We start from the raw sequence: 25,789 nt of genomic DNA on the forward strand, positions 1-25,789 counted from the left end.
CCTTCGCCTTCTAGCTTCACATCCTCGTACACCGCTGGCTGAGTTAGTAGACACAAGATGACTCCGCTGTGATGCTTTTTATTATAAGTCCCACTAATTGCTGATTCATGCCATCCATTTTAATGTAAATAAATATATTATCCCAAGTTCACTTGTATTTCATTCGCCAAAACAGATACTGAAGTATATTAGCACATGCGCTGCTACTCTTGCGACCGCTGCTGTAAAGCTCATGCACTGCATTTCGATGTGAGGCTTCTGCTCAAGTACTTCGCCACTTTACTTCTTTTTTGCGATCTGATGAGAGCGTATCCTTGAGTTCTTCTTTCACGTCCTTTTGTTTTCTCCTCGCCAGATTGGGAAGGTGCTGAGGCATGCCAGGAGCAGGATAAATTCAAAAGGTAGCGAATGTGGAGGCGGTGGATTTATGTTCCAGCCACTCTGCATATGCTGATTGCTATTTTCTGCATTCACGTTTTGTACGGCTCGTTGTTGCCGCATTGTGCGAATTATGCCATCGATTTGGGCTGCCTCTGCTAATATTGGCCACAAATGGAAACTTTTGGTAGTGCTCTTCAAAGGCCAAATAAAGTTAGTTCGTTTTTGCCGAGCCACTAAGCAGAACTCCACTTCAATCCCACTTTAATTTCAGTTTAATTAATTAGTGTGGCTGTCGGAAGTGTGCATTAAATTGAAAATGTTCGTTCTAAAATAATAATATGCAATTTTATAAAATAATCCAAATAAATATTTCAAACTAGCAAAAGGAGAAACTATTCAATTAGATTTAACGAACAATGACAAATGATACGTTTCCAGGAATTTATTGAGTTGCTTCGTATGACAAGCACTTTAAAAGTCGTCGAATAATGATTGCCCTTTCGAACTTTTCTGAATCGTTGCTTGAATTTTATAAGCTTGCATCACTCGTTTTTCCGCTCCCGTAGCTTCAGTAATGCGAGTGGAAAATTGGTCAAGAAATTATTAGTGAAATTATTGGCAGTCGTGTTTCATTTACACCCATCCTTAGTGGCAGCTGCGCAAGCTGTATTTAATTTAATTGCGCATAATTGCCTTTTTTATTGTTGTCCCTATTTTATTGTTGTTGTGGCTGCATTTTATATAGTCGGATGTTGAGCTGGGTGTGGAATATGAATCACTGGAAAAACGAGGAAAATGTCAGGCGCGCAAAAATGTCAACACGACATGCAACAACATGGACCACAACAACTGAAAGTGCAGCAACAATGGGGCGGAGTATGCAACTGGTAGAAGCAAAGGCAGGTGGGCCGCAGCTGTGGGCGTGGCCCTCCGGTACCTCTACACTAGTAGTATGTACAAGCTACCAGTACAGTAGTTTGCAGCTGCCGTTGACACAGATTTAAGCTCGCAAAGGCACACACTCATGGTCCCATTCGCACGCATATGCAAAATGTGGCCATAAATAAGCGTTGCACACTTTTAAGCATGCATTAAATGAAATTGTGGGCGTGGCAGGCGGAGCAGGGGCGGCGGTGGGGGGCGCGACTATAGTTTCATTTCAAGAGGCACCTTTTAGACGACCCGAGTGCTGCCCCAAATCGATTTTGGATAGGCTATTACGGCGCATATTGCATAGGCCACACTCGAGGGCGCTCATTTGGAAGGCGTCCATGGAAGGGTTCATCCAAGTGGGCCACCCAAACCGATGCGACTCATAGGTGGTTAAGTGCTTCAGCCGGCCTGGGCGATAATGGTGCAGCATTATTACAGCGTTCGGGCACGATATAGTCCAAAGTGCAAGGGGAAAATTATAGTAGGTCCTTTTGGGGCTTTGTTAAATAAATTGGTCGATTAAATATGCTGATTTCTTATTTACGGAAATAAAATATTTGCGGATAACCTCTCCCCTTGAAGAAATTAACATTTCAACTTAAAGGACATGCGACTACCCGAAGCTCGAACTTAAAGTTGAGCATCTTAGCCGGCATTAAATGACCATCGGCACGGCAGACCCATCCAGACTGACCTGTCCAGTGGAGTTCCCGACAATGCAGTTGCTTCATTAGGACCCGCCACCACCGAGTCCTCCATTTGCGCCCTCTCCACCCGGCTGCAGTGCATCTGCTGCCACTTGAGGCGGGCGAGTTGAGTTTCAATTAAATGTGGCCAATTGTGGCACTCCGAGATGGCTTCAGCAGCAGGCAAGAGGATCAAGTTGAAGCAATGATGTTTGCACAAAAGCCCTCTGACCAGCAAAAATATTTTCACACAACAAATAAAAAACATTCCTCGAGCATTACTTTGCATAATACAAATTTCCGCTTGCTGATTTCGATTTAAATGCAGTTGTACTTCTTTATTGAATTTTATTGGGAAAAAATGTGCGGTATTCAGATGTAAATTCAGTAGAGCTTATTTTATAAAAGCATAAATACAAATTTCTGTTTCTGCTGGGGGTTCGTGTAATCATAAATAAAAAGCAAATTGTTTTGTGGCCGTAAAAACTCTGGCAGATCTCTGCCGGCGAAAAACTTGTTTATTTGCAGGACCTTCTGTGTGTGTGAGTTTGTTTTGCGTTTAAAGGAAAATTTCTCCCATTGCCAGTTTGTTGTTTTTCGCATCATTGTGGTGCGTAATGGGGCAGCTGGTGCTGGGGATTTGTGGATGGAGCAGGTTCTGGAGCATTATTAGCGCCAACTTGCTGCGAAACGTGCTAGGGGAATCCGCCAGGATATATGTAATAAGGATACGCTCGCCATTAACACGACGTATTTTGAGGCAAGTCCTCCGGCAAATAAAAATAAACACAACACATAAACAGAGGACATAGCACAAAGGAAGCCGATGAAGCTGGTAACGACGGCATTTGCTTATGTCTGCCATAATTCATACCCAACAGTCCAAACAAATAGAAAAACACACACGGATGCAGTGGAAAATATATGTTAGGTTCTTAAAATCTCACCATCTTACAGGATAAATTATTTAATCATGTTCTACAGTTGAATATACTCACTATTGTTTATTATTCATAAAAAAAGCTAATAAAATTACTACTTAAGAATATTCATAATTTTAATAAAATATTGATAAGTATGAACTGTTCCGGACAAATTCTTCACATCTCTACATCTTCTGTGGTTCCCTTCGATTTCCCTTTCCCTTGAAAAGAAATTCGGGGAATTTTGTGGTTAGCTTCGAACTTTTTCCCAGTGCACCCAACACGAGAGTCATGCAGACTTTGATAGAACAATTAAATGGAAATTGGTAGGCAGCCATGGCACACGCTTAGAAAACGACAATGAGACGAACGACATGGAATCGTTTCCAGAACTCGTTTATGCCACAATAATAATTCGAAGACATTTGTATAAATTTGCTTTTGCATTTTATTGGCCCGTCCTGAGAGTCATAATATTTGCATACGTGTGCGTTTGGCATACATAATGTGCGCTCTTATGGCTCGTTGCGTATACGCAACGTGGCAAATGGCAAATCAATGCAATCAGCTCGGGAAATTGACCAAATATTGTTGCTAAGACAAAGCCAGTGCTGTTCAATTATATATAGGATACATAAATCAGATGTGTCGGTTGCCAACTGGATTTCATTTTGATTTCGAACCGAAATGTTTTGGCTTTGCGCGTTTTGGAAGCCATAAATTATTATTGGCTTGCGCAACTTTAAAGAAAACTGTTGACAGTGCAGAGCCAGCAGCGGTGCAACAGCAATTTCATTGACACACTTTTCCGTATTTCTTCTCCGGCGGAAAAACAACGGAAAGCGCAGACTAGCAAAATCGATGGCCTGGAAAAGTCGGGGCGAGAATAAAACAAAATAAAAACCGAAAGCAAAGTCGCAGTAAATCGCACACAATTCGCCGCCCTCCACACTTTCCCTCATTTTCCTCGAATCTGTGGCAGTTGTACGTGTCATTTGGCTGCAGTTTTATTTGCTCGGCCATAATGCAAGTTTATGTTTATGGTCCTGCTCCGAAGGGCTCCTCGCTCCTCGCTATCCGCTGTCCCAGCTGGAGCCCCTGACTCTGGCCATTGAAGTTAGCTGATCTTGCACTCGACTAAGCGGAAAACACACAAGGCCCAAAGCTGGGCGCCAAACAAAAAGGGGCTAAAGGCGGGCTTTTACCCTTACATTTTCAAAATGGTTACAGTTCCCTGCTGTCTACATTTTCCCTTAAAATAATGATTAAGTGTCGAGCCTTATTTGATTAAAACAATATATATTCGAAGAGCTGTTGGGTTTAAAGATCGGAGCATTTATTATCCTTGCGAACCGAAAGATAAAGCAGCTAATACCCTTCCGCATTGGGGAACTTCGGCCGCTGACCCTAATCGTTGGCACATGACGTCGCAGCGATTTTCACGAGATGCTGCAAGCTGTTAAAAATAGATTTTGCCTGGCACTTTACAGGATGAAGGCAGGACCTGGACTTGGGCACGTTTCCTGGCGCTGCCGAGCAATGAAATGGTCCTAATGCCATTTGCAAGTGGAGCGGATGGGCAAACTGTGAGATGGGGGCATTTTCGCAGGCTGGATGCTGGCTTTTCAGCTGGCAGACAGACGGGCGACAGTTTTTTCGGGGCGAAATAAAAATGGAAAGTTGGCATAAAAAGTAAACAGCAGACTGTTCGAGGGGAAGTGGCGCTGAAGGTAACTAAACGGAAAGCAAAAGCCAATGCTGCAAAAACGAAATCAGGTCAGGGATTTGGTTTCAGAACGCTACTCTCTGCAGTTTTCCTTGCATTTTTAGTGTTGCTTTGTTTCGCTTTCTTTTGGCTTTCGCCGAATGCTTTTTATTTGGCTTTTTCAAGCGGTCCTGGGAAAAAGTAATATTGAAACCACGTATACGCCGCGGTGGTCCCGATGCAAGCATTAATTTAATTACAGCCAGCAGACGACAAACAACAAATTGAACTGAAAAGCCGGCCAAATGAGTGCGCCACATATTCAAGTCTCTTTATGCTTTGTGTGTCACTGGAGCAGTCAGTTGGCAGTTGCCAGCTGGCTAAATGCTGCTTTCGGGTTGGCCAGAAGGGGCTGGGGTATTTGCCCGACAACCGCAAGCTGCATTTTTAATTGCGCACACGTGCGAAGCAGCAGCCCCGGGAAAACCAAAGGGGCTGGCCAGGGAGATGGAGTGCTGGGGTCTAGGAGGAGCAGCTGGAAAAGCCGCCCGGAGGATGTGGCAGCTCTACTTGAACTCATTCGGCGTGGAAATTATGGCACGCTCAAGTTGATTTTGACAGGCAGCAGGCGCAGGACTCCCAGCACAGAACTCAAACTCAAACGCAAACTCACTCGCACACGCACACGCACACGCACACACACGCACTGTGGTATGCATCCTTGAATCCTAGAAAATGCTCGCCACAGGGACAATTTTGAAAAACTCTGTTAGAGGTTTTAGAATTTTGTCAAGTATTTACCAAACTATTTAATTATCAGCTTGGCTTTCAACTCGCTACTTAATAACTTTCAATTAACGATGAAAATTCGTATAAAAATAAGTCAGTGGAGTAAATCTCTGAGGTATATTAGGAACTTAGTTTTTACTCAGCTGGGTCTTTTAATATATTAAAATATTTTAATTGATTTAGTGTAGAAAAATCGTGTAATCATGTAATTGTCTACAAGGCGCAATAATAATTGCTGCAGAAACTGCATTTGCAAGTCCGCATTTTTCTCTGTGCAGCCCTAAGTGTCTAACGCGCAAGTGGCGGAGCAGACTGCTGCTCCTGGGCAGGCTCTTAATTGATATGCAATAAACATTGGCCACCGAACGGCAGGCGAAAAGGCAGCCAGTCGAATCGATGGAGGAGCTGGCTGACTGGCTTGACTGACAGACAAAAGCTGGCACAACTCCGACAAGTAAATCCGGGCAGGACTCTGTTCTTACCCGCACTTGCCACTTTCTCAGCTTCTGTTTTGTTTCCTTTCAGACGCTCCCATTTCCGTTTCCGCTCTGTCTCCTGCCCCGCTTCCCCGCTTCCCCTCTTTCCCTTGCCTGTCAGCCATTCAAGCTTAATGCGCTTAGTTGTTCTGACTCCATCTGCGCTGCTCTTTCTGGCCTGGATCCGCTCAGCCTTACTTTGTTTCACCGAATGCGAGCAGCAATGTCGGGCATTGTGTAACATTTAGGAAAATTGAATTACAATGTATTTTGGTAAATTTAGCAAAAATTGTTGCCTCCTAATTGAGTTTGTGTGGTCGAGTCCCTAACGCTTGAAATGTACGCAATGTGAATTGTGCTTCAAGCCCATTGGGCCATAATTAAATGGTTAACTTTAGTCGCTGAAACTGCTGATATAGCTGGAAACTGTCTGCAGTTAAATACTTGGTAAAATTTACTCAATAATGAGATTTCTAAGCTCCACAGCTCACTCTTCACATGGCGATCGATGGCAAATTGAGGTAGATGAACCGCTTGGTAAACAAGAGTCTTGAGTCATTTTTATCATTGCCTGAAGTCCTGCTTAGCCTAAATTAATTTAAAATGCAATGTATTAATTACTTACTCATATCGTCAGACGAAACAATGCTGGCTGTTGAACTGGCTGCCCCTACGTAGTGGCTTTGATTAAATTTTATCACGTATACGCCTAGGTGCGCATTGTAGGTTAGCACCAATGTAGAGTGGATGAGCTTAATAGTAATAAAACTCACAGTTAAATTTAATGTTGCTTTTCGATTCGCGATTCCAATGCTGAATTACACACAAAACAGACAGAATGGACAAATAACACACGAACTTGTTTTAACAGACGGCACGCACACATTAAGATAAATGCCAGCTGCTGTTTTAGATGTCGATGTGTTTTTGTATTCCCACGCTAGTCCTACAAATTTGTCGCTGCTTTTGATTGCCATTTAAATGTGCATATTTAATTTGTTTATTTATCGGATGGAGCGAGGCCTCAAGAGCAGAAAAGCACGCAGCTGCAATGCAATTGGGTTTTCATTTTAATTTATTTATGGCCGTTTGTTTAAATTCTTCCCAAAATATTTCGGAACGCCATTTTATTTGGCCGCCATTTCGGCTTTTGTTGCGATAATTTATGTAAATTATTTTCAAATTCTCAAAGCCAGCTCAGTGGAGCATTTCTCAGTCGGCCTTCCCTATGGTTGCCGTTTCAATAATTCATTATTGATTGTCAGAAGATGTGGCGAATGGATAAACTTTGACTGAACTCAGATGAATCGACGGAAATTGATTAAAGTGGATTTATGGAAAGAAAGAATAAAAATAATAATTTATTAAAACTAACATCAGCAAACAAGTGCTTTAAATTAATCTCACATACAAATAAATCCACTAAACTTGTATCTCCTTGCACATTTAAGTAATCGCCTGACTGAACAAATATCCGCCAGTATTCTGCATCATAATTCTTGCACTCGCTTAATCTGCCTTTGAGCCAAAGGATTTACCCCGCCCTTTAACTTTGTAAATGGAATTTGCGTGCAATTAATAAATTGTTGGCTCGCTTCCTGCGGAATTTATGCAACGCACAAAATTAATATTAACGTTTGAGCGTGTAATTGGGGTTTTGCTGCCAACGAAGAGATTAAACCCAAACGGTTGATTAAATTTTTATGAGTACGGTTTATTTATTTACTGCTGTAACAATATAATTTACCACTAGTTAGTTAACAGAACTCCTGAAGGGAAATTGCCAATTAAAGTGCAGGTTGCATGACACGAGGCTCTCAACTTTTAATTATCCTCTTTTCTTTGTCAAACTTCGGAAATAGTTTTCAAAGGGAACACATTATGTTTCTCCTGCTTCTGTTTTAATCATATTCTCAGCATTTACAATTCTCAAGTACTTATGTAGGTATTACTAAGAACATATTTGCTAGCAACTACAAAATATTTAAAAATACAGCTAGATAATGATAATTTAATAATATTTGAGTGGAAAAATAAATTTAAATTTGTTTAACTCTTAAATAAAATTTCGTGGCTTTAAAGTAATTATTTATAGGTTTACCCTAAACGATAAGATAAATCAGGAAATGCTGTAACCTTAAAGTTTTATATCACAAAAATCTTTAAGGACCTTCATGAAACTAATATACCCTTTGTTCTATGGTACTCTGATGGGTTGAAATGCCATTTAATTAAAATAAAAATGCCCGCTTTGATAGCCGCTTATTATACGTATTACTCGGTGGGTAAAATGGTTTCGGAATCGTTTTTGACCATATGAAGTATATATCACACAAGCCGCCGAAAACTGTCACGCCCACATTTGAAACACTTTTTAATTGTTTTTTTCATTTTATTTTTGTTTTACCCTATTTCTACCTATATTCCAGAAAATGTTGAAATTTCCTTTTCATACTTCCACTAGCTGCGTAATGGGTATCTGATAGTTGGGGTTTGTTTTTTAATAAAGTAGGCGGCTGGTGGCCCAATGCCCAATTACAGTTTTGTTTAATTTAAGATAATTAAATGCCGCATATAAGCTTTGCGCAAATCCTTTTCGAGCTGCCGAACCTTTTCTGAACCGCAAATATTATAATGTGCCTTATATGCCTAACTGATTTTCAGTGGTCCTACTCATTCCCAAAATTTTGGAGCACTTGAGCGTTGCTAAGCAAGATTTATGAGCCGCTTGAGGGGACGTGCCATTGGCAAAGCTGTAGCCCTTGCACTGGTTATTTACTGTTTTTCTTTTTTGGAATTTCGTATTTGCCAAGGTCCTTCCGTTTGTTTGCCATCTTTTGCGGCCTCCGAAAAGTTTTGGGGCAACCCCAGCCCCTTTTTAGCATTTGTTCTCATCTACGGGTTGTGGCAGTTAAATAATTTAAAACATTTGAGCATTTTGGGGCAATTTGGTTAATGGCCTGTGCCGGCCAAAGGGTTCGAAGTCTCAGGTCCCCAAACGAGCTCGTAAATAACGCCAGGCAAACGATAACGATTGCGCTGTCTCAGCTGCCTAATGCGCCCTATCTGAGAAATCCGGCAATAAGGGATATATAGGTTAAAAAACCAATATGCACTTTAAAGGTCCGGCGGCTTTAAGAGCATGTGACGCAAGTCCTTGCAGCGCTCGTTTATGTGGCGCACTAGTTCAAGGACTTGTCCGACTCGCTCCAACCCAATTACGCAAAAACTACACAAGCTCGCTGCCGAACAAATCACCGGTACACAGAGAAAATACAGGGCTTTATTCATTTGAAACATATTAAAACATACAGTTCTATATTATGCGATCATTAAGTTTATGCGCATTTATTCATTATAATGTCTGAACTGCCTGGATTTGTGAGTAAACAAATGTATTAGTTAAGGAAAGTGTTTGATTCCTTACTTCAACTGAATACGTATAAGTGTGGATATATTTTTAATTGGTGGCAAATATTTGGAGCACTGTACAAGGTCGAATGGGTTATGCCAATGGGTTTTCCCCTGTGTACGTTCGTACGGCAAAGTAAATGGCATCCAACCTGCCCTGGCAACCTTTAACCCTAAAAATGCGACCCGACCTAGAAATGTATGCTTGCCCGCTCTCACATCATAGGGGTATCCTTTTCTGCACAAAGCTAGCGTGCCATGAATTTTTGTTTATGCTTGCGGGCAGAAGATAAACACACTTACTCGCACACTCGCACACTCTCGCTATAAAACACACACATGGGCGCGAAATATGTGCCAATGCCAAAGGATAACGCGGGGTGCACATGTCCTAGCTGCCGACGCCGACTGACGACTGACAACGACATAACCACAAGCAGATAGCGCAGATTATGCAAACGTTCAAGGACACCGCTGCACCGACGTGTGTGTGGGTGCGAGCCTTTCAAAGTGGCGCCTGCAGGTTATGCAACACTTTTGTGTTTGCTATCTCGCCTCTCGCTCTGCGGCCCCTGTGTGAGTGTGTGTGTGCGTGTGTGTGTGTGGGGGCTAGTGCCTTTGAGCTGTTCCAAACTCTGGCTTTAATTGCTGGCAATTTGTCAGGCTAATTTGCTAAATTTGACACCTCGGCGAGCACACACACTTGCAAATTAATGACGTCAAAATACAACTCTCGCTCTCTGTCGCTCTCGCTGCTCGGCCAGCGTTTGTGTGTGCGTGCTAACAGCAGCTGGGTGTGTATGTGTGTGCGTGCTGTGTTCACTTTCACTTTCATTGATTTTTAAGCATCGCAGTAAATGCTGCTCGCCACACCAAAACACAACTCACTGAATATTCCACTGGCTAGGCGCAGAACTTGCACCTTTTCTCCCGAGATTTATTGGCCAACTTTCGCAGGAAACATTTATTTTTAACTTATATATTAATTTATTTTTTACTGAACACTTTCTCTGGATTTCTCTCGCTCGCGTGGCATTATCGCTCCGCTGGAAAGGCAGCCCGCAATTTTCTACGTCGCACTGCGCTCGCTGCCAAAACTGAACTGAAACCGTGCTTCTGCCAAAAGCGTTGCCATGACCGAAGTGGAAGCAGCAGCAGCAGCAGCAGCAGCAGCAGCAGCAGCAGCCTTTCAGCAGTTTTGCTGCTGAAAACTGGCTGTGAAATACTGGTAACAGTAAGCAGTTGGCGGCGCATGCGCGTTGCCCATTTTAAATTTCCCCTGCCGATTGCCCCCCTTTTTACGTCACTGTTCGCATCACACTGTTGCGTCCTGTTTTTCACTCTCTTGGCAGCTTTGTTTACATTGTTTGAGTGTTGGGGCATTTTCCCATTTTCGTGCTGGCATCTATAAATAAAGTTACGCATACGCCACGTGGGCCCAAACGAGGTGAGAAGCCATTAATGGCGTGATTGATGGTGGATATCTATTTTAGGTGTTGGCTTGAACTTGATCCAGACATCCATTATTTGCAGAACTCTGTTTTTGTTTACATTATAGCGAAAAACTCAATTGACATCGCGTATTTGTTACATATAATATAAAATTTAGTATCTTTTCTGCCCCTATTTTGTTTTATTTTGTATTGCCCAGAAGCAGAACCACAGATTATTAGTTGCCCACGTGTCGGGCAAATTACTTTCTACAACTCAATTTGAAGGCCACAAACGCCCCAAAGAATAACTCGAACACGTTTTCTATTGTTGGTAAGAGTGTGTGTGTGTTTTTTGGGTAAGCAATTTTCACGCTGATTGGTTTCCAGTCATTTTTCGTTGTTGCCTTCGCCTTTCATTTATTTAGTTCTTGGGCCAAACAGAAAAAGTCAAAGAGCCAAGCCAAATGTCAACCACCCTTCGCCGCACTTTCGCCCCTTATCCCTCGTTGGCCCTTTGGAATTTATTAATGAAATAGCCCCGTCCTTGGCCTGCGAAGCATTTTCAATTTCCAATTTTCCACTTTCGGCTTTTGGCCTTCGGGCGGAAATGCGTTTGTCAAATTTCCCATCGATATCGAAAGAGGTCAAACTTTATTTCCACCACGTATCCTACGCAGTTGCAATTACTGCATCAAATAAGCGTTAGCAATAACTAATTAAAAGTTTACTCACTGCGGATAATTTCCTTTCATTGCTAACTTTTTTCCTGTCGCCATAGATTACGTGTTCCCCGCCCCCTCACAAGCATGAAGTTGGATGTGGGTCGTAGATAACAAGAAGTTAGCCACTTTCCCTATTAGGGGCGTGGCAATTCGAGTGGGCGTTTCGGTCTATGTAGGGAATTCTCTGAGGCCAAAAGTAAGGAAATGTTTGAGACAAAGTCTAATGCTGGGAAAACAGACGAAGAATATGGTGTGCGATTATACGAAATGAGTCCCTTTTCGTCCTTTTGTGGGAGGATTGCTGCTGCTTTCGATGTGATGCGTGTCATTTGGCCAAGGATATTGGCTGCGTTTCCAAAATTTGGGAGTCGAGGAACGTGGAATACTCTGGAAGAAATTGTTTGGCACTTTTATTCACTTTTTTTTGTAAGAAACTATGTTTCGTAACAAATTTAACGAAAACTGCTTATGATTTCAAGGAGTAGCCCATTGAAGCCTAATATTTCTAATAATATTGAGAGCAGTTTCATTTGAATAAGGCAACATGAATTTACTAATGCAGTCGGAACAGATTGAAAGCTTAAAATACACATTTATAAGCCCTTGAACATTCAGACAAAGCTTGTATTTTAAAGGGCACTCAAAAATACTTCATTAAAGAGTGTTGAAAGTGGCCATAACAAGAAAGCCTATTTTCCGGACAATCTCGTCGTACGGCCTACATCAATGGGGGCTTATTTAGGGGCATCGAAGTAAGGGTGAAATTTCATTCAGGGAGCCATCTGCGGCTCAAAAATTCGTCCTCATTTGGGGGCCAATCCAGTGGCCAGAAGATACTGGCAGCGTTCGAACTTTTAGGACATCAGCATCGAGTACCCGGCTAATCATAACCGATAATGGCCGAGAGGCGGATTTTGGTGCATGCAACTATCTATCCGGCAGTTAGCAAGTTTTTTCCCCGATTTTTTGGCGGGTGACGAGCGTTTGCTGCTCATTAGGGCGATACTGTTGCAAGACTTTTGGTCTTTATGGCGCTCTATGGGGCTGTGTGTGTATTTGGGTGAGTGTGCCCGGCGCACTTACACTTAATTGAATCCTGCGGGCGTGGTGTAAGGATCCCAGTCGTTGGGCGGCTGGCTGGTTGAAGGAGTGGTGGTGAGCCCCTGAGGCATGCGGCATGCCAAAGCGTTTAGCAACCAAATACGCTTTGCTCCCGATTTTCCTCCGCCTCTTGGACTCGCCCAAGTCTTTGTTGTTGTTAGAGCTCACATCCTGCCGGCGGCGCATCCTCATCTCCAACCTCATTTCCATCGTTCCGTTCGGATCGACATTCACATGCACATCCTCATCCTCGTCCTCGTCCCCAACGTCATAGTCATCCTGTGAACCATGGAGGAACGAGCCACTGAACGAGGAAGCGAGCAGCTCTAATTCAATTAGCAAGTTCAGCGCCGAAGCGGCAAATGGCTCGTTAAACACGCTGTGTTTTTGTTGCTCCTTCCCTCACTCTCCAAATGCACTCGGAAAACATTTTTAATCTATTTAGGAAATTTTTATGTAATTTTGTGCTAATGTCTATTCGTCACGAAGGCAGTTATTTTGTCACTTATAAACTGTCGCAGAAAAGTTTGAACTACAAATGTTTAGCATATGTAGATTGCTCTACTTTTTATTTCTAATTGAGCTTTGAGTGGCTTATACGGATTAAAAGTAGCTTTTGCATATTTATGGATTAACTTTAAGATAAATTGGTTGAGTAAACAATTTTTGTAGATAAACTTATACTCTTCATGTTGCATTCCCTAGTTTGTTTGGTTATTTTGAATAGCTGAATGACCAAACCGCGCATTGTTATTAATATTATCATAAATTGTTAAACCTTCTTCTGGTTTTGCCTAGTGTATTAGTTTAAATTCAGCATCTCCACTCCCCAGCTCCTAGCACTCGCTTTTGTCCTCCTGCTTAATACCACTTCACTTGTGTTTGCTCGTTTTTTAAATATGTTTTATTACATTTTTTAGCTGGCGCCGTTTGCATGCCACCGGAAGTTGCCACACGCACAAAGAGAGGCACACACACACACAGCTATGGGTGTGTGGCAAAATGAGCAATGAGCAAATGAGCAAAATGCTATAAATTGCCAAAAGTCCGCTCTAGCGTTAGCTCCCTTCACTTCCGGGGCTTTTCTTTGTTCTCAGCGGTTTTTTGCTACCCTGTTGGTTTTGCAGATAATGCAGGGCAAAATCTTGTTCACTCTGGTCACTGACCACCCAAATGTGTGGACTGAACTCCCGCGTCCCACTGGATAATTATGAGCTATGTGTGGAATGGCTGGCCACAGTCTTACCTGCGATTAATTTATGCACAAATAACACGAGCAAATTATTCGCTTTGTTCCGCAAATGTTTTTCAAGTGAATTGTGCTTGGTCAGGAAAAGGGGGAGTTGTGGCCTTCGCCCAGCGTTTCATCTTTCACTCCAATATCTATGGAGATTAACGGGCATGTGGTAGTGGCTTTCCTTTTCCGCACCCTTCCGCGCTTTCCCCACCCGTTCATTCCCCAAATTCTGACCATAATCGCCTTTTCTTGCCAGTGGCCGGCATATGCCCATCGTTAGCTGGATATCCTGGCTGTCTGGTTTGGTCGCAGGACCGGCAAACTGGATACCGATTTACCAATCCGTTTGCCCTTTGCAGGCGCTTTCTGCCGAATTTCCCTTTTTGCTTTTCACACATCTAGTTGGGTTTCAGTTTTTCGCTTCGACCATTTTTTTCACCCTTTCCGTTTTTCTGCCAGCTGCACGGGCAACAAAAGTCCATTATCCTTTTCGCCGTTATCGGTAATCAATTTCAGTGGACTTTCGACGAAAAAATAGTTTTTAGCCTTCTAGCAGCGGACCAACAAAGGCGGTAGTTTGCAGCAGTAACAACAACAGTAGCAATTGTTAGTTTTGAAATATGCACGACCCTCGCCGCTCCACCACCCAATTGCCACCCACTCCAATCGCCACCCACTCAACGCCCACTCACACGCATGGAGTCTAACAAAAGCTTTTGAAGTGCTGTTTGCTGTTGCAGCTGTATTTCCCCACCCATGACCTGCACTGCAAAAAACACTTCAAACTTTTACATTTTGAGAAACTTCGTGCCAAACTTTTTATGGCAACTTCTTTCAACATTTATACGTTATAATTAGAATTTTAAACCGTTTTTAGAGCCCAAATAAGACCATTTAATTAAATACTTCAATTTAAATACTTAAATTTTTTACTATTTCAAATTTTATCTTATCTTTTATCTTTTAAAATATTTAAAAATAAATCCCAGCATATTGTGCATGTCAAGCATTGTACATTGTTATCTTTTACATTAATTTTGTGAAAGTAAAATCAATTATTGTAAAATCAAGGTAAAACCAAATGAAGTACCTGAAGTAATTGGCTGCTACTTTGATGTCCGTCTTGAAAAAATTTAAAATTGTTTAAGGATTTTATATTCCAACTACCGCTAATATTTTTTCTGGTACATGTAATTGCGTGCATGCGATTTCAGTCACCCCGACGAGTAATTCAATGGCAATGTGGAGCTATTTTCGATGTTGTTGCCACTTGCTGTTGCTGTTGGCCAGCAACTTACATAGTTGTCGAGTTGTTGAGAGTTTGATTTTTTTGAAGCAGCTTTGCGCCATTGCCGTTGATGTTGCACTCGCAATTGGCTACAAATTGGCTTGTTGAATTAGGAGCGCAGTCTGAAATGGAAGACGGTCCAAATCAGGACTCAGCCTTGCGCTAGATTTCAGTTGCAAGTGGTTCATAATTGAATGTGAATAGCTGCAGGCGCATCTGCCAGGGATCTGCGCACACAGATATAATTACGTTTTCCCTATGCCCGTACATACGTACACCGCTCCTCCAGTTTTGCCGGATGAATTATGCAGATGCCGCTGCAGCTGCTCCTTCTTTTGTCTGGCTGTTCATTTCAGCGCAGTCCTTTATCCTGACGAGCTCTATTGAAAGGCGGCATCGGGGAAAAAGTGAAACTGTAGCGCCGTTGCTCGCCCCAGTGAAAAGCGCTTTTCAATTTGGCGGCCTGCCTCAGCAGAACTCAAACCATCTGAATTGGACTCTCGGCTTTCACTTTTCAATTAATTCTTTTGGCGGCCGAGTTGTGGTATTTTATATAAGCGCTCCCTGGTTGCCATTTCAATGGGCTGAGGTTCAGCAAACGGGTGGTTAGATTGAGCGAAGAGCCTGGAATTTGGCTGCTATTGGAAAATTTAATAATATCAATAACGATTAATTAAGATAAACTTAAAGTTAGAGTTGTGGTAAAACCAAATAACAGGAAACCGTTGATTTTACATAGCTATTTGCATTAAATTTAATATTAAATAAGGTTCCTTTATTTATTTATTTATTTATTATCTTAATGCGATCTTACCTGTTCAGCATTTTACTGGGGCCAAAACAAGTGCCTCTCCTGCCCCACCAGTTTTTTGGCCTGGCTTTTTATGTGGGTCAGTGCGGAATTTGGCTGGCGCTCAGCGAGGCTGCCAAGCCACGTGACTATCTGGAGCAATTGCAGGGGCACAGTCCGGGGAAAACACTGTCCAAAACCACGGCAACAATGTGGGGCGAGTGTGTCGATTAGCCAAATTGAAAATGACAAGCTGGAGGCGAACAAGAAGCTCCGGCAACTGGGCCAGGGAGCAGCTTATTATGCTGAAGACGACACAATGGTGGTCTGGGATGCAGTGGTGGTCTTTGGGAAGGAATCCTGCAGGAAGTGGGTCAACTGTTTACCGAGGGACTGCCAATAAGGGCGCACAAGGGGAGTGTATGACAAAAATAGGAAAAAATAAACAAAAATGAGTATACATGTGGTATATGTGTGTTGGTAAATCTCAGTTTTCAGCGGACCACTCGGCGTATGAGTAATTTTTTTTTAAGCGGCTTACAGTGCATGGTCCACTCTGTAGTATTTTCAGGACGAACGACTGGGGTTCAATGCTAAATCCGATATACGATTTATTTTGGTTAACTGCACATCCAATAAACTACAGAAAATCGGAACATGTATGGGGTTAATCGGGGGAAAAGCGGAGGAGGGACGATGACGTTGTGTAAATATTGACTTTTGAAAATCGAAATCGTCAAAATGTTCATAAAAGTCGAATGGAAACCGTTCAGCGCAGCAAATATTTGACTCTGTGAGCAGACACGACTCCACATCCTGTCCCCCAAGCTCGTTTCTCGTTTCACGATTCGGGACTCAGGATTTTTCGACTGCGTCCTGCGGATGTGCATGACCATGGCAACTTTGACCAGCAGCCGGCAATCGCTCGCTTTTTCACTCTGACTTCAGCTTGCTGAAAATCACAGCGTATAAATAATGAAAAGCGATTTAATTTTTAACAGCTGCAGTTTGTGTGTTGTGCAATAGAGAGTGTGGATGGGCATCGCGTGCTGGACCCGACTTCTTTTCCCCCTGTTGTCGCACGCTGACCATCTCGCCATCTCCCAGTCCAAGCCCGGTTAAATCCCAAACTAACCATAGTGGAACGACTTAAATGCCCAAATTTCACACTTCATTTGCGCACGACTTGCAACCATGGCTGGGATTTAAACGGATTTGCAGGGCGGTTCGCTGATGAAATTTTGGCCATCAATTATGGACATGCACAGGTGGTTGCGGTTTGTGGTCGGAAGATCAAGGTATGGGGGTACCATTGATTTCAGGAGCTACCGAACTTTTAGTTCGTATCATAGTATCTTAGTCTATGTTGCTTAAAGTATAACTCAATCATCATCAGGTAACCGGTGCTGCTCGTCTTCAGTTATCATTAATACAGCTTTATTCAAATTCCAGCTGATATCAGATATTACCACAATATTCTCGCCTCACTTTACCGCAAGTATGCACATTAGTTATTTGAATACATATTTGATATAATTTTGTTCTTTAATATTATTAAAAACGGTACGTTTTCCACTAGAAAAACAGACCAGCTTGTCTCCCGCATTCGACGATTATGCGGTATAAGCTTAACATAACATTATTTTTTCATATCAATGAAAAATGAAAAGTAAACGTTTTTTTATTTCAATTACATTATTAATAAAAGCTACATTGAAGCTACACTTTAATGTTATATTGAATAGTTTTGCTTTGGCCTGTTTTTTATGTTGAAAGCGATTTAGCTTCAAAAACATATTTTAGGATTAGCATGGATTTTTGTATAATTTACAGCGCTACTTGACTGCAGCACAGGAGCTCTGGTTAAAAATATGACTTAATGCCTTATTTTGGGGCCGCCCTAATTGGTAATAAAACTTGTCCGTAAAGAGGTAAGCGGTTCGTTTTCAAGTTTAAAGCTCGGGACAACTTAGTCGCAGTTTTCTTAGCAGCTCGATGACAGCAAAGTTGACATTCATTATGGCGGGCAAAAAGGGAAAGAAGCAGACAAAAGCGGAAGCTGCTTGGCTCGCCATTTTCTTCTTCCATTTCCGCCATTTCATCGCAGGGACAATGGCAACAGGCGCTGAATTAGCAGTGGGTCGTAGGTAGTACGAGGAGTGGGGAGGGTCCTGTCCGATCCTAGAACTCCTCTGGAGCGTCCTGCCTCTGTTTGCTGCCCCTTGGCTCATCAAAAACTGTTTGAAATGAGTTTTTATTAGTTTTTGTTGCAGCCATTTTTTGCTGTCACTTGTTGTTTCCTATCCTTCGCTCCGTTCTCCCCCCTGCATGTGTATGGGTGTTTTTTGTGTGTGCGTGTTAATTAAATTTCAAATGCACAAAAGAACTAACGACACGTTGAGAGCAGCTTTTCCGAGAGATGGGGGAATGAATGGCGGTCGAATAATGCCAAACCCATTCTCGCTTTAATTGCATCCATGTGTGTAAATGTGCTTTTCCTCATATTTTCCATCTTGTCCCTCTCTTTTGGTATTTTTGCATTTAAGCAACACGAGTTGCAACAACAAGGGGATGTGTGGCAAGTTCAGCGGCAAAGATTTACTCGGACCAACGCCAAGTTTCTGGCCATAAACTTTATTCCGGGGCGTCCTAGTGAAATGTTTTTCTCTTTGCAGCCTCTATGGCCTTCTTTATATATGAATGTTGTTTTGTTATGGTTTTAATTAAGTTTTAACTGGCTCTAGACCAAAAATGCACCACGCCAGATCTAAGGTCCAAGTTCTAGGTGCTGGCATAATTTACCCTTAACACGTAGAAAAACATTTCTTTGTTGAATACAAATTTTGTGACTGGTTTTCCTCAGAATAACAGTGGATTGTTACAACTTACTCAATTTACTTTAAACTGACAATATTACCTTTAAATGTCTGTATGGGCTCAAAATTGTTCAAATTAATATTCGATTAATAGTACATATTCTTACACCCAATTTTTACACAAAGGGTATTTGAATTTCATTTAAAAGTTTTCAATTTGCGACCATATAGAGTATATATATTCTTAATTTAAAAGGTCTTCTTTCTTTTCACGGTAGTATATACGTCGGAACGGAATAGAATAATTGAAAAATTATTGCAAATTAAAATAACTTTACAGTTTTTGATCATAACGGGCATACACCAGCTTTCGCCAATAAATCATTTGAATAATATAATTGAATAAATAATTTGAAATAATAGTAAAGACATCACAGTTTCAGGTTTTTGGGTCATGTTCCATACATCAAAGGTATACATCAGCATATTCACTGCCAGGGTATATAAGCTTCGACTTTCCAACTCTCTTGTTGTTCCTTTCAACAACTATAAATTTTGGTGTATAAGCCTGTACACAATGGAAACCGAAATCCTGCCCATGAGGCAGCTTCCAACTTTCGGTTTCGCTTGGCCTGGCGGAATCTATTCCGAGTTGAGAAGGGGAGGAATAGGAATACTTCGAGGCTGCTGCTGACATGCGCCGGGGAAATTGATTAATGCGACTTGTAAATGGCGCCAGATGGAAAACGGAATGGAAGCGGTTAGTAGTTGCCCAGCCCGAAGTAGGCGCTCTGCAAATGTTGACTCGAAACTGCAGCAATTTGTGGCAGCAGTTGTTGCGCCAAAAGTGTCACATGCAATTGGGCCCAAGTCAGGGGCATGTTCAAAGGACTCTCGGTTATGGGAACGCCGATTAGCCAACGACCTACGTCCTTGGGGTGCGTTTAGTTAATAGCCTACACCATAATTAACAGCCGCCAAGTAAACAATTTTAATGTTTGCGCCCGAATGAAAAATGATTTTTGGCCTTTGTGGCCTGTTTCACGCGGCAAGGCATCATAAATTTACGACCCGCTCTACGGGTTCAGAAATTTCATTATGCGAAAGTGAGTTCCGTTAATGTGCTTTCAGCGCAGGCGACGAAGAAAATAGGGAAAACTCAAGAGAAGCCCCGCCAGACATAGAAAATTATGCACAAGACAAACAGTAAACATTACCGGCGAGAAAAGCGGGAGCGACGAAGAAATAAGGCATTTTATTAAAGGCCACAATTAAAATCATGTACGTGGTGAAACTAAAAAGTTTCTTACATACATACAAAGTTGGACAGTTTAGGTGTAGAATAGTTAATTTCATAAGTATCTGTGAATTTGTGCATGCTATATGGACAATCAAATATACCAAACCTCCGGTTCTGGTTCCCATACGTATCAATACCTAGGGCAAAGTTTGCCCGTGGGGCTTATTATACCCGTTACTCGTGGATTAGAGGGTATACTAGATTCGCTCAAAAGTATGTATCAGGCAGAAGGAAGCGCTTCCGACTATATAAAGTATATATTCAATCTAACCATGTCCGCCTGTCCGTATGTCCGTATGTCCGTATGTCCGTATGTCCGTATGTCGATCTCAGGAACTCCAAAAGCTAGAATGTTGAGATTAAGCATCTAGCTTCCAGAGACACGCCCACTCTAAGGCCAACAAGCCGCCCAAAACTGTCACGCCCACCCTTTTAAAGAACTTTTAAGTTTCTACCGATATTCCGGAAAATATGGAAAGTTCTCGTTTGCACTTCCGCTAGCTGAGAAACGGGGAACTGGACTATAGCATTCTATCTTGTTTCTAACTTATTTCCAGCTTTTAATGATTAAAATTAACCTTTTTTTTCGATTCTTGTTAAAAATACAATCGGCTTGACATTCTTTATTTATATTATAGCATTTATATTTATATTTATATTATGGCATAGCCACAAAACCGATCTCTGATTGAATATATGGGATAGGTAGGCAAGCTTCTAGCTTACATTGAAATCGGGTACATTCAAAAACGATAATAGTTGGTGAAAATATTCCAAAGGTTCTGCAAATTGAATCGTACTTCGTTGGGTACATTGAAATACGATAATAGTTGGTGAAAGTATTCCAAAGGTTCTGCAAATTGAATCGTACTTCGTACTTCGACTCTAATCAACATTTATCAAATGCTTTTTCGCTATATAGTACATAGTATTCCTACAGCTACATTTAATTTATGCCAATACATTGCAGGAGCGAAAACAACAGCCACTTCCGGAAGAGGCTTCCAGCTTACAACTTAATGCCAACACCCTTGACTTGCATACAAATGCTGGGTAAAAATAAGTTTACTGACTTCGAATTGGCTGCCTACGCAGCAGGGTCTGCAACGCGAAATTTGCAATTTCTGCATTAAGTCAACAGGGCGAATGAGTGTTTTCCATGGGGGGAGTGGCAGGGGGAGTGCTGAGTGGGAAAACCCGGGAGAAACGCTGCTGGTGTGACATTTGTTTGGTTTTAATTTCAGTTCAAAGGTTGCCATGGCTGCCAGACTCCCGCTTTTCAATTCCCCAAACCAAACCCTACGGCCGATGAGTGTTCTGGGTGGACCATAACACTTTGCTGTCGTCGCAAATGGTGAATGCAAAATTGAAATATTGCATGAATTGCAGGAATGCACTAAGCCAGGAAGTAACCACCGGCCTCCCACTTCCACTTTCCAGCTACAAGTGCAAAATGGGCATGTCCAACACACGACGTCGTGCAACTATTTAATAAACATCAGCAGGGAATGGAGGCTCCATTCCTCCTGCGTCTCCTCCTGGAGAAGGTCTCCACTCATTTTAGCTGCGGTCGGAGGAGCTTTTGATGTCTCGCTCGGTTGCATTTAATAAGCTGCCGGAACGCCAAAGGGAAGCAGGGCGTGGCCGGGTCCTTTGACTCCAAGTCAATGAGGAAGCCTTATGGAATGCTGCGATCACGGTTTCTGGCTTGCAGATATTGGTAACAGTAGGGAGTCGGCGTTGAGGTTATGTTCTTTGTAAGGTTGGAATTTATAGTGCTCTTCAAAAGCGTGTTACTTAATTTAAAGCAGTAGTATATTTCCGGGCATTGGTTGCTTAACGTTAAATAAAAACGTATTATAGTATAGTGTATTTCCGGTATCCCAAAAAGTAAGAAGTATAGTTTCAAAGTAAACTTTATTTGCAGTTAAATACGTGCATGGTTTCCTTCCAAGCAAATTTAAGGCTCCATAAATTCAACCTCGTTAGTGTTGGAGTCTGTTTTTTTCACGCAACACACTTGAGATTTGGGGCAAAGAGCTCCCCGCCTTATGAGGCATTCTTTTTCAGCCACACAAAGACCATTGTTGGTTTCTCTACAAACTGAAAGGTATAATTTATTTATTAATTGCCAAGGATGAATTAGGATAACGAACTTACGAAGTATGCCCCGTACGAATCCGGTGCTAAATATCGCTAGTAAGCAAATGAATACGACCAGTCTCATCATTGCGAGGCGACAAAATGATGATAGTGTGATATTTTCGAAATTATTGAACGTTTTAATTAGCCAAGCGGTGAAAATGTAATAGCCTTCGTTCTGGTTGCATGTGCCAACTTATGCATGGCATTTTCCAGACCCACATAAATTACATGGCCTTCGATTTGTTGTGCAATTTATGGGATTCCTGCACAGTTTGCTTTCTGAGCAAGTGCGAATGGAATACAAAGAAAAATGCTGTTTGCTAGTGCTGGTAAACAAAGTAAACCACTGCCAACTGCTAAGCCCGGCCCTTTTAGATCTTCCGACTGCTCTGGATGGGTGCCAGCTGCTTGTTTAAATGGGTGGGAACTCACAATAAACCAGGTCCAGGTCCAGACCAGGAGCGGAACTACGAGCAAGTGACGAAGGCAACGGCGACGGAGCATCTGGAGCATCTGGAGCAGCAGCAAAAACCCAAAACTATTTGCACTCAACGGCGGCAACAAATGTTGCTGCGGTGTTGCCTTGTGCTACTTACGACTGCCATTTGATGGCGACGTGAATGTCGAAGCCGATGTCGGTGTTTTGCCCCAAAATACAACATCCGCGCCAGGATACCAAGCCAAAGTATTCCTCGCCGAGCTGAGCAAATATGAAGGCGCCTGGTGATGTGTTTACAAGTTTGCGAATTGTTGTCATTGTCGTCATCTGGTCGGGCTTCAACTGGCTCTGCGGCCCCCAATCTTGGCCAGCACTCGGGTGCTCAGTCTCTGCCCGCTTTTCATTACCAATGGCTGGGAGTCCCCTGCTTCCCCCTTCCTGCCACCAATTGCAAACATCAATCAAGCTCTATTATGCAAATATTCGCTCGAAAGTTGCAACAAAAGCACATCGAGCTGGGGAGAACTGAAAGACGACAAATGGGAAATCGGAAATGGGTTTGGGCTTGGGTTTCGGTTCGGGTTTGGGTTTTTAGCAGGGCTTGGGCTTTTCGGGCGCTTGAGATTGGATAGCAGCCTGTCAGACGTCAAAAAGCAGTTGCTATCCGTTTCACCGCCTCCCAGATCCCATCATCCATCGCTGCTGTCAGTTGCATTACTGGGACAACAAGACGAGGGTTCATCAGTTACACTTGGAACAAATATTGCTATAGCCGTTTACGTATAGCTTAGTATTTTGGAAAACGTCGGATTTTCTATTTCTATTTTCCATTTGATGGAAAGTGGAAAGTAGGTGGAAAGAACCCCCAAGAAAACACACATACCAATTGTACATTGGTACTAAATTAGATACATTATAAAGACTTCAGCCTACATGAACCTAACATTCCTGTAATGAAAAAATACAACGTTTTCCGAATAAAGAATGAATGTTCACATTTTACAAGAGAAGAAAAAAATAAGGAAAATTGGAAAGAGTACAGCGAATAGAAAAAAATTCAAGTCAGCTGCCAATAGTTCGACTCGACGGGATTCATTTCCACTGATTCCTCTGCTCGCCGTTCGCCTGAATTAAACGATAACGAGTTTTGGCTCCCATCGCTTCATTTTGAAACTAAAAGCAAGTGAAGGGTTCCCGGCTGCCAACTCCAGAAAAGCTAAGAGCCAAGAGCAAGGAACAGGAGCACTGGAGAGCCAAAGAGCCAGGAGCCGGCTTGGTTTATGCGTTAACTTTCGCGACTTTGGGGTAGATAAAAGGGAATCGAAATATATATGTGTAGAGTTGCATTGGAAAGGAAAACAGGACGAAATTAAAACGTCTGCAGCAATTTATGCCAACATTTTAAAGACCAACTTCTGCCCACAGATCTCCTCACATATATGCTTTGTATTGGAGTACCAAGCAGCAAATCCATATTTTCCGAATTCCATTTCATTTGCTCTTTGCAAAAGTTCCAACGGAAGTGGAGTTCCAAATTATTTTGCTGCTGACAATAAACAAAGGTAAAATCTTCCAGGATTTTGCAAAGGGGCGTGGGAGGCGTGTCGCTCGTCTGCAGTTTGTTTAGCCGGCAACACTTTGTCGGAAACTTTGCATAAAGTTTGCGTTTGGCCTTATTTTTTCGCCCCCTTTTCGTTTTGGAAAAATCGTGGGGAAAAGTTTTCAAATTACTTTTACGATTTCCGAACAAAATGCAAGACACACACAAGGGCAAAATTGCCGTGTGCCGTTAATTGCAAGCAATTTGCGATGCATTAAAAGTTAAGGCCAAGTCTGGAATCGGAAAATTCTCGGCTTAAACGCAGCGAACTCCGAAATTTGCAATTTAATAGTAGTTTCGCTTTTGAAAGTTCGCTAATGACGGAACACAGTTGGAAATCAACATGCAACTTTGATGCTGCTGCAACTTCAATTCGTGCCGCCCCGGCCACGCCCGCATCTGCATAATCCTTCAGCTGCTAAGTAGTTCTTCTGAGGGAAATAAACAATTTAATTAGGCAGCACTGTGTTGGCCATGTGTGTCTGCGAGTGAAATCAAATATGCGTAAACATTAGCTACAAGATTGCGGCGCCCCTGCCCTCTGCCCCCGAAACCCAAAAACACACGCCTAGTATCTGCATGCATATCTAAACACGACGCAGGCATGCGTAATTAAATTTACATGAATTTGATATTGAGCACACGGCTCACACACACACAAGCAGGCACAAACACACGCGTGGCTGAATTGCGCGGCCTGCAATTAACATTGCCTACTTGCCGGCGCAGAAAGCAGGAGGCTTGAATTTCTGTTGCCTGCTTTTGAGCGCTTGGCTTGGAATAGAAGTCTGGCATCTGAAGGCGTGGCTCCTTACAGCGCGGGTCGGGTTATTAGCACCGACAAGCTTAAAATTGTGTGGCTACTTTAATGTAAAGGTTATATTAACGCACTATTCAATTTTCAAGTGTGGCAGACTGCAAAAGAATGCCATTAATTTAGCTGTGTATTTACGAACAAGTATGTTTAAGCTGAAAATGTACCCAAAAATATGTTATTTTGCCGAAAGTATTTTTTTGCAAATGCCATATTGCAGATATGGAATTCCATACTTCGTTGGACTCGCAATTAATTGCTAATCAATTTGTCCAAATTTTAACCTGCATATGTTACGATTTTCTATCAAGTAATGGATATCGTTAGTTTAAGTTATTGGTAATTGGGATCCGACAAGAGATATTAATTTTGAAGAACTTCCAGTCATATCTACCGACATTATGTAGGGCCAACATTTTTGACCTCAGATGTACTGCACATGTGGAAAAGTATGAAAGTGAGACAACGTACTGACACAAATGAACTGTGGCAAAAGTTCATTGCGAGGGGAAAAGTTTTGGCATTTGTGATTCTCTGCCCCTCCCTCCTAATTGGCCCCGCCCCCTTGTCGGGCCCAATGAATCTCTAATTTGGCGCATTTTGGAGTTCATAATAATTAAAATTACGCGCTGTCTGCAATGTTGTTTGTACCCGCAGTTGTAGTCCTTGTTATATGTATTATTTATGGCTTGCGAAACTTTGTCCTTGCGACTTTTGCCTTTGACTTGATGCCAACTTTTTGGCTTTCGTTCGTGACATTCATCAACTTTTTGCGTAAATGTCACCGAATCAGACGAGCG

General features: G+C 42.2%; 2 protein-coding genes across 3 annotated transcripts in view; one reads left to right on the forward strand and one right to left on the reverse strand.

Moving 5' to 3' along the window:
- Positions 1 to 10,443, reverse strand: part of LOC6546158 — a 42,292-nt gene extending 31,849 nt beyond the window's left edge. Inside the window, exons 1-2 of one of the 2 annotated variants that reach the window (XM_026976753.1) lie at positions 10,193 to 10,443; positions 6,519 to 6,706 (exon numbers count right to left, since the gene is read on the reverse strand). In XM_026976753.1, coding sequence (XP_026832554.1) covers positions 6,519 to 6,522 — 4 coding nt within the window. In that variant the 5' untranslated portion in view covers positions 6,523 to 6,706; positions 10,193 to 10,443. Of the gene's footprint in view, positions 1 to 6,518; positions 6,778 to 10,192 lie in introns of those variants that run through there. The other variant, XM_001973516.3, reaches the window with a different exon arrangement.
- Positions 10,444 to 22,411: 11,968 nt separating this feature from the next.
- Positions 22,412 to 22,877, forward strand: LOC26526569. Its single transcript, XM_015158814.2, is given in 2 exon segments — positions 22,412 to 22,779; positions 22,782 to 22,877. Coding segments are annotated over 2 exon segments (309 nt in total). The 5' UTR covers positions 22,412 to 22,529; the 3' UTR covers positions 22,841 to 22,877.
- Positions 22,878 to 25,789: the final 2,912 nt, after the last annotated feature.

Source organism: Drosophila erecta, unplaced genomic scaffold (assembly GCF_003286155.1).
Source record: "Drosophila erecta strain 14021-0224.00,06,07 unplaced genomic scaffold, DereRS2 tig00000021-arrow-pilon, whole genome shotgun sequence".
Lineage (NCBI taxonomy): Eukaryota > Metazoa > Arthropoda > Insecta > Diptera > Drosophilidae > Drosophila > Drosophila erecta.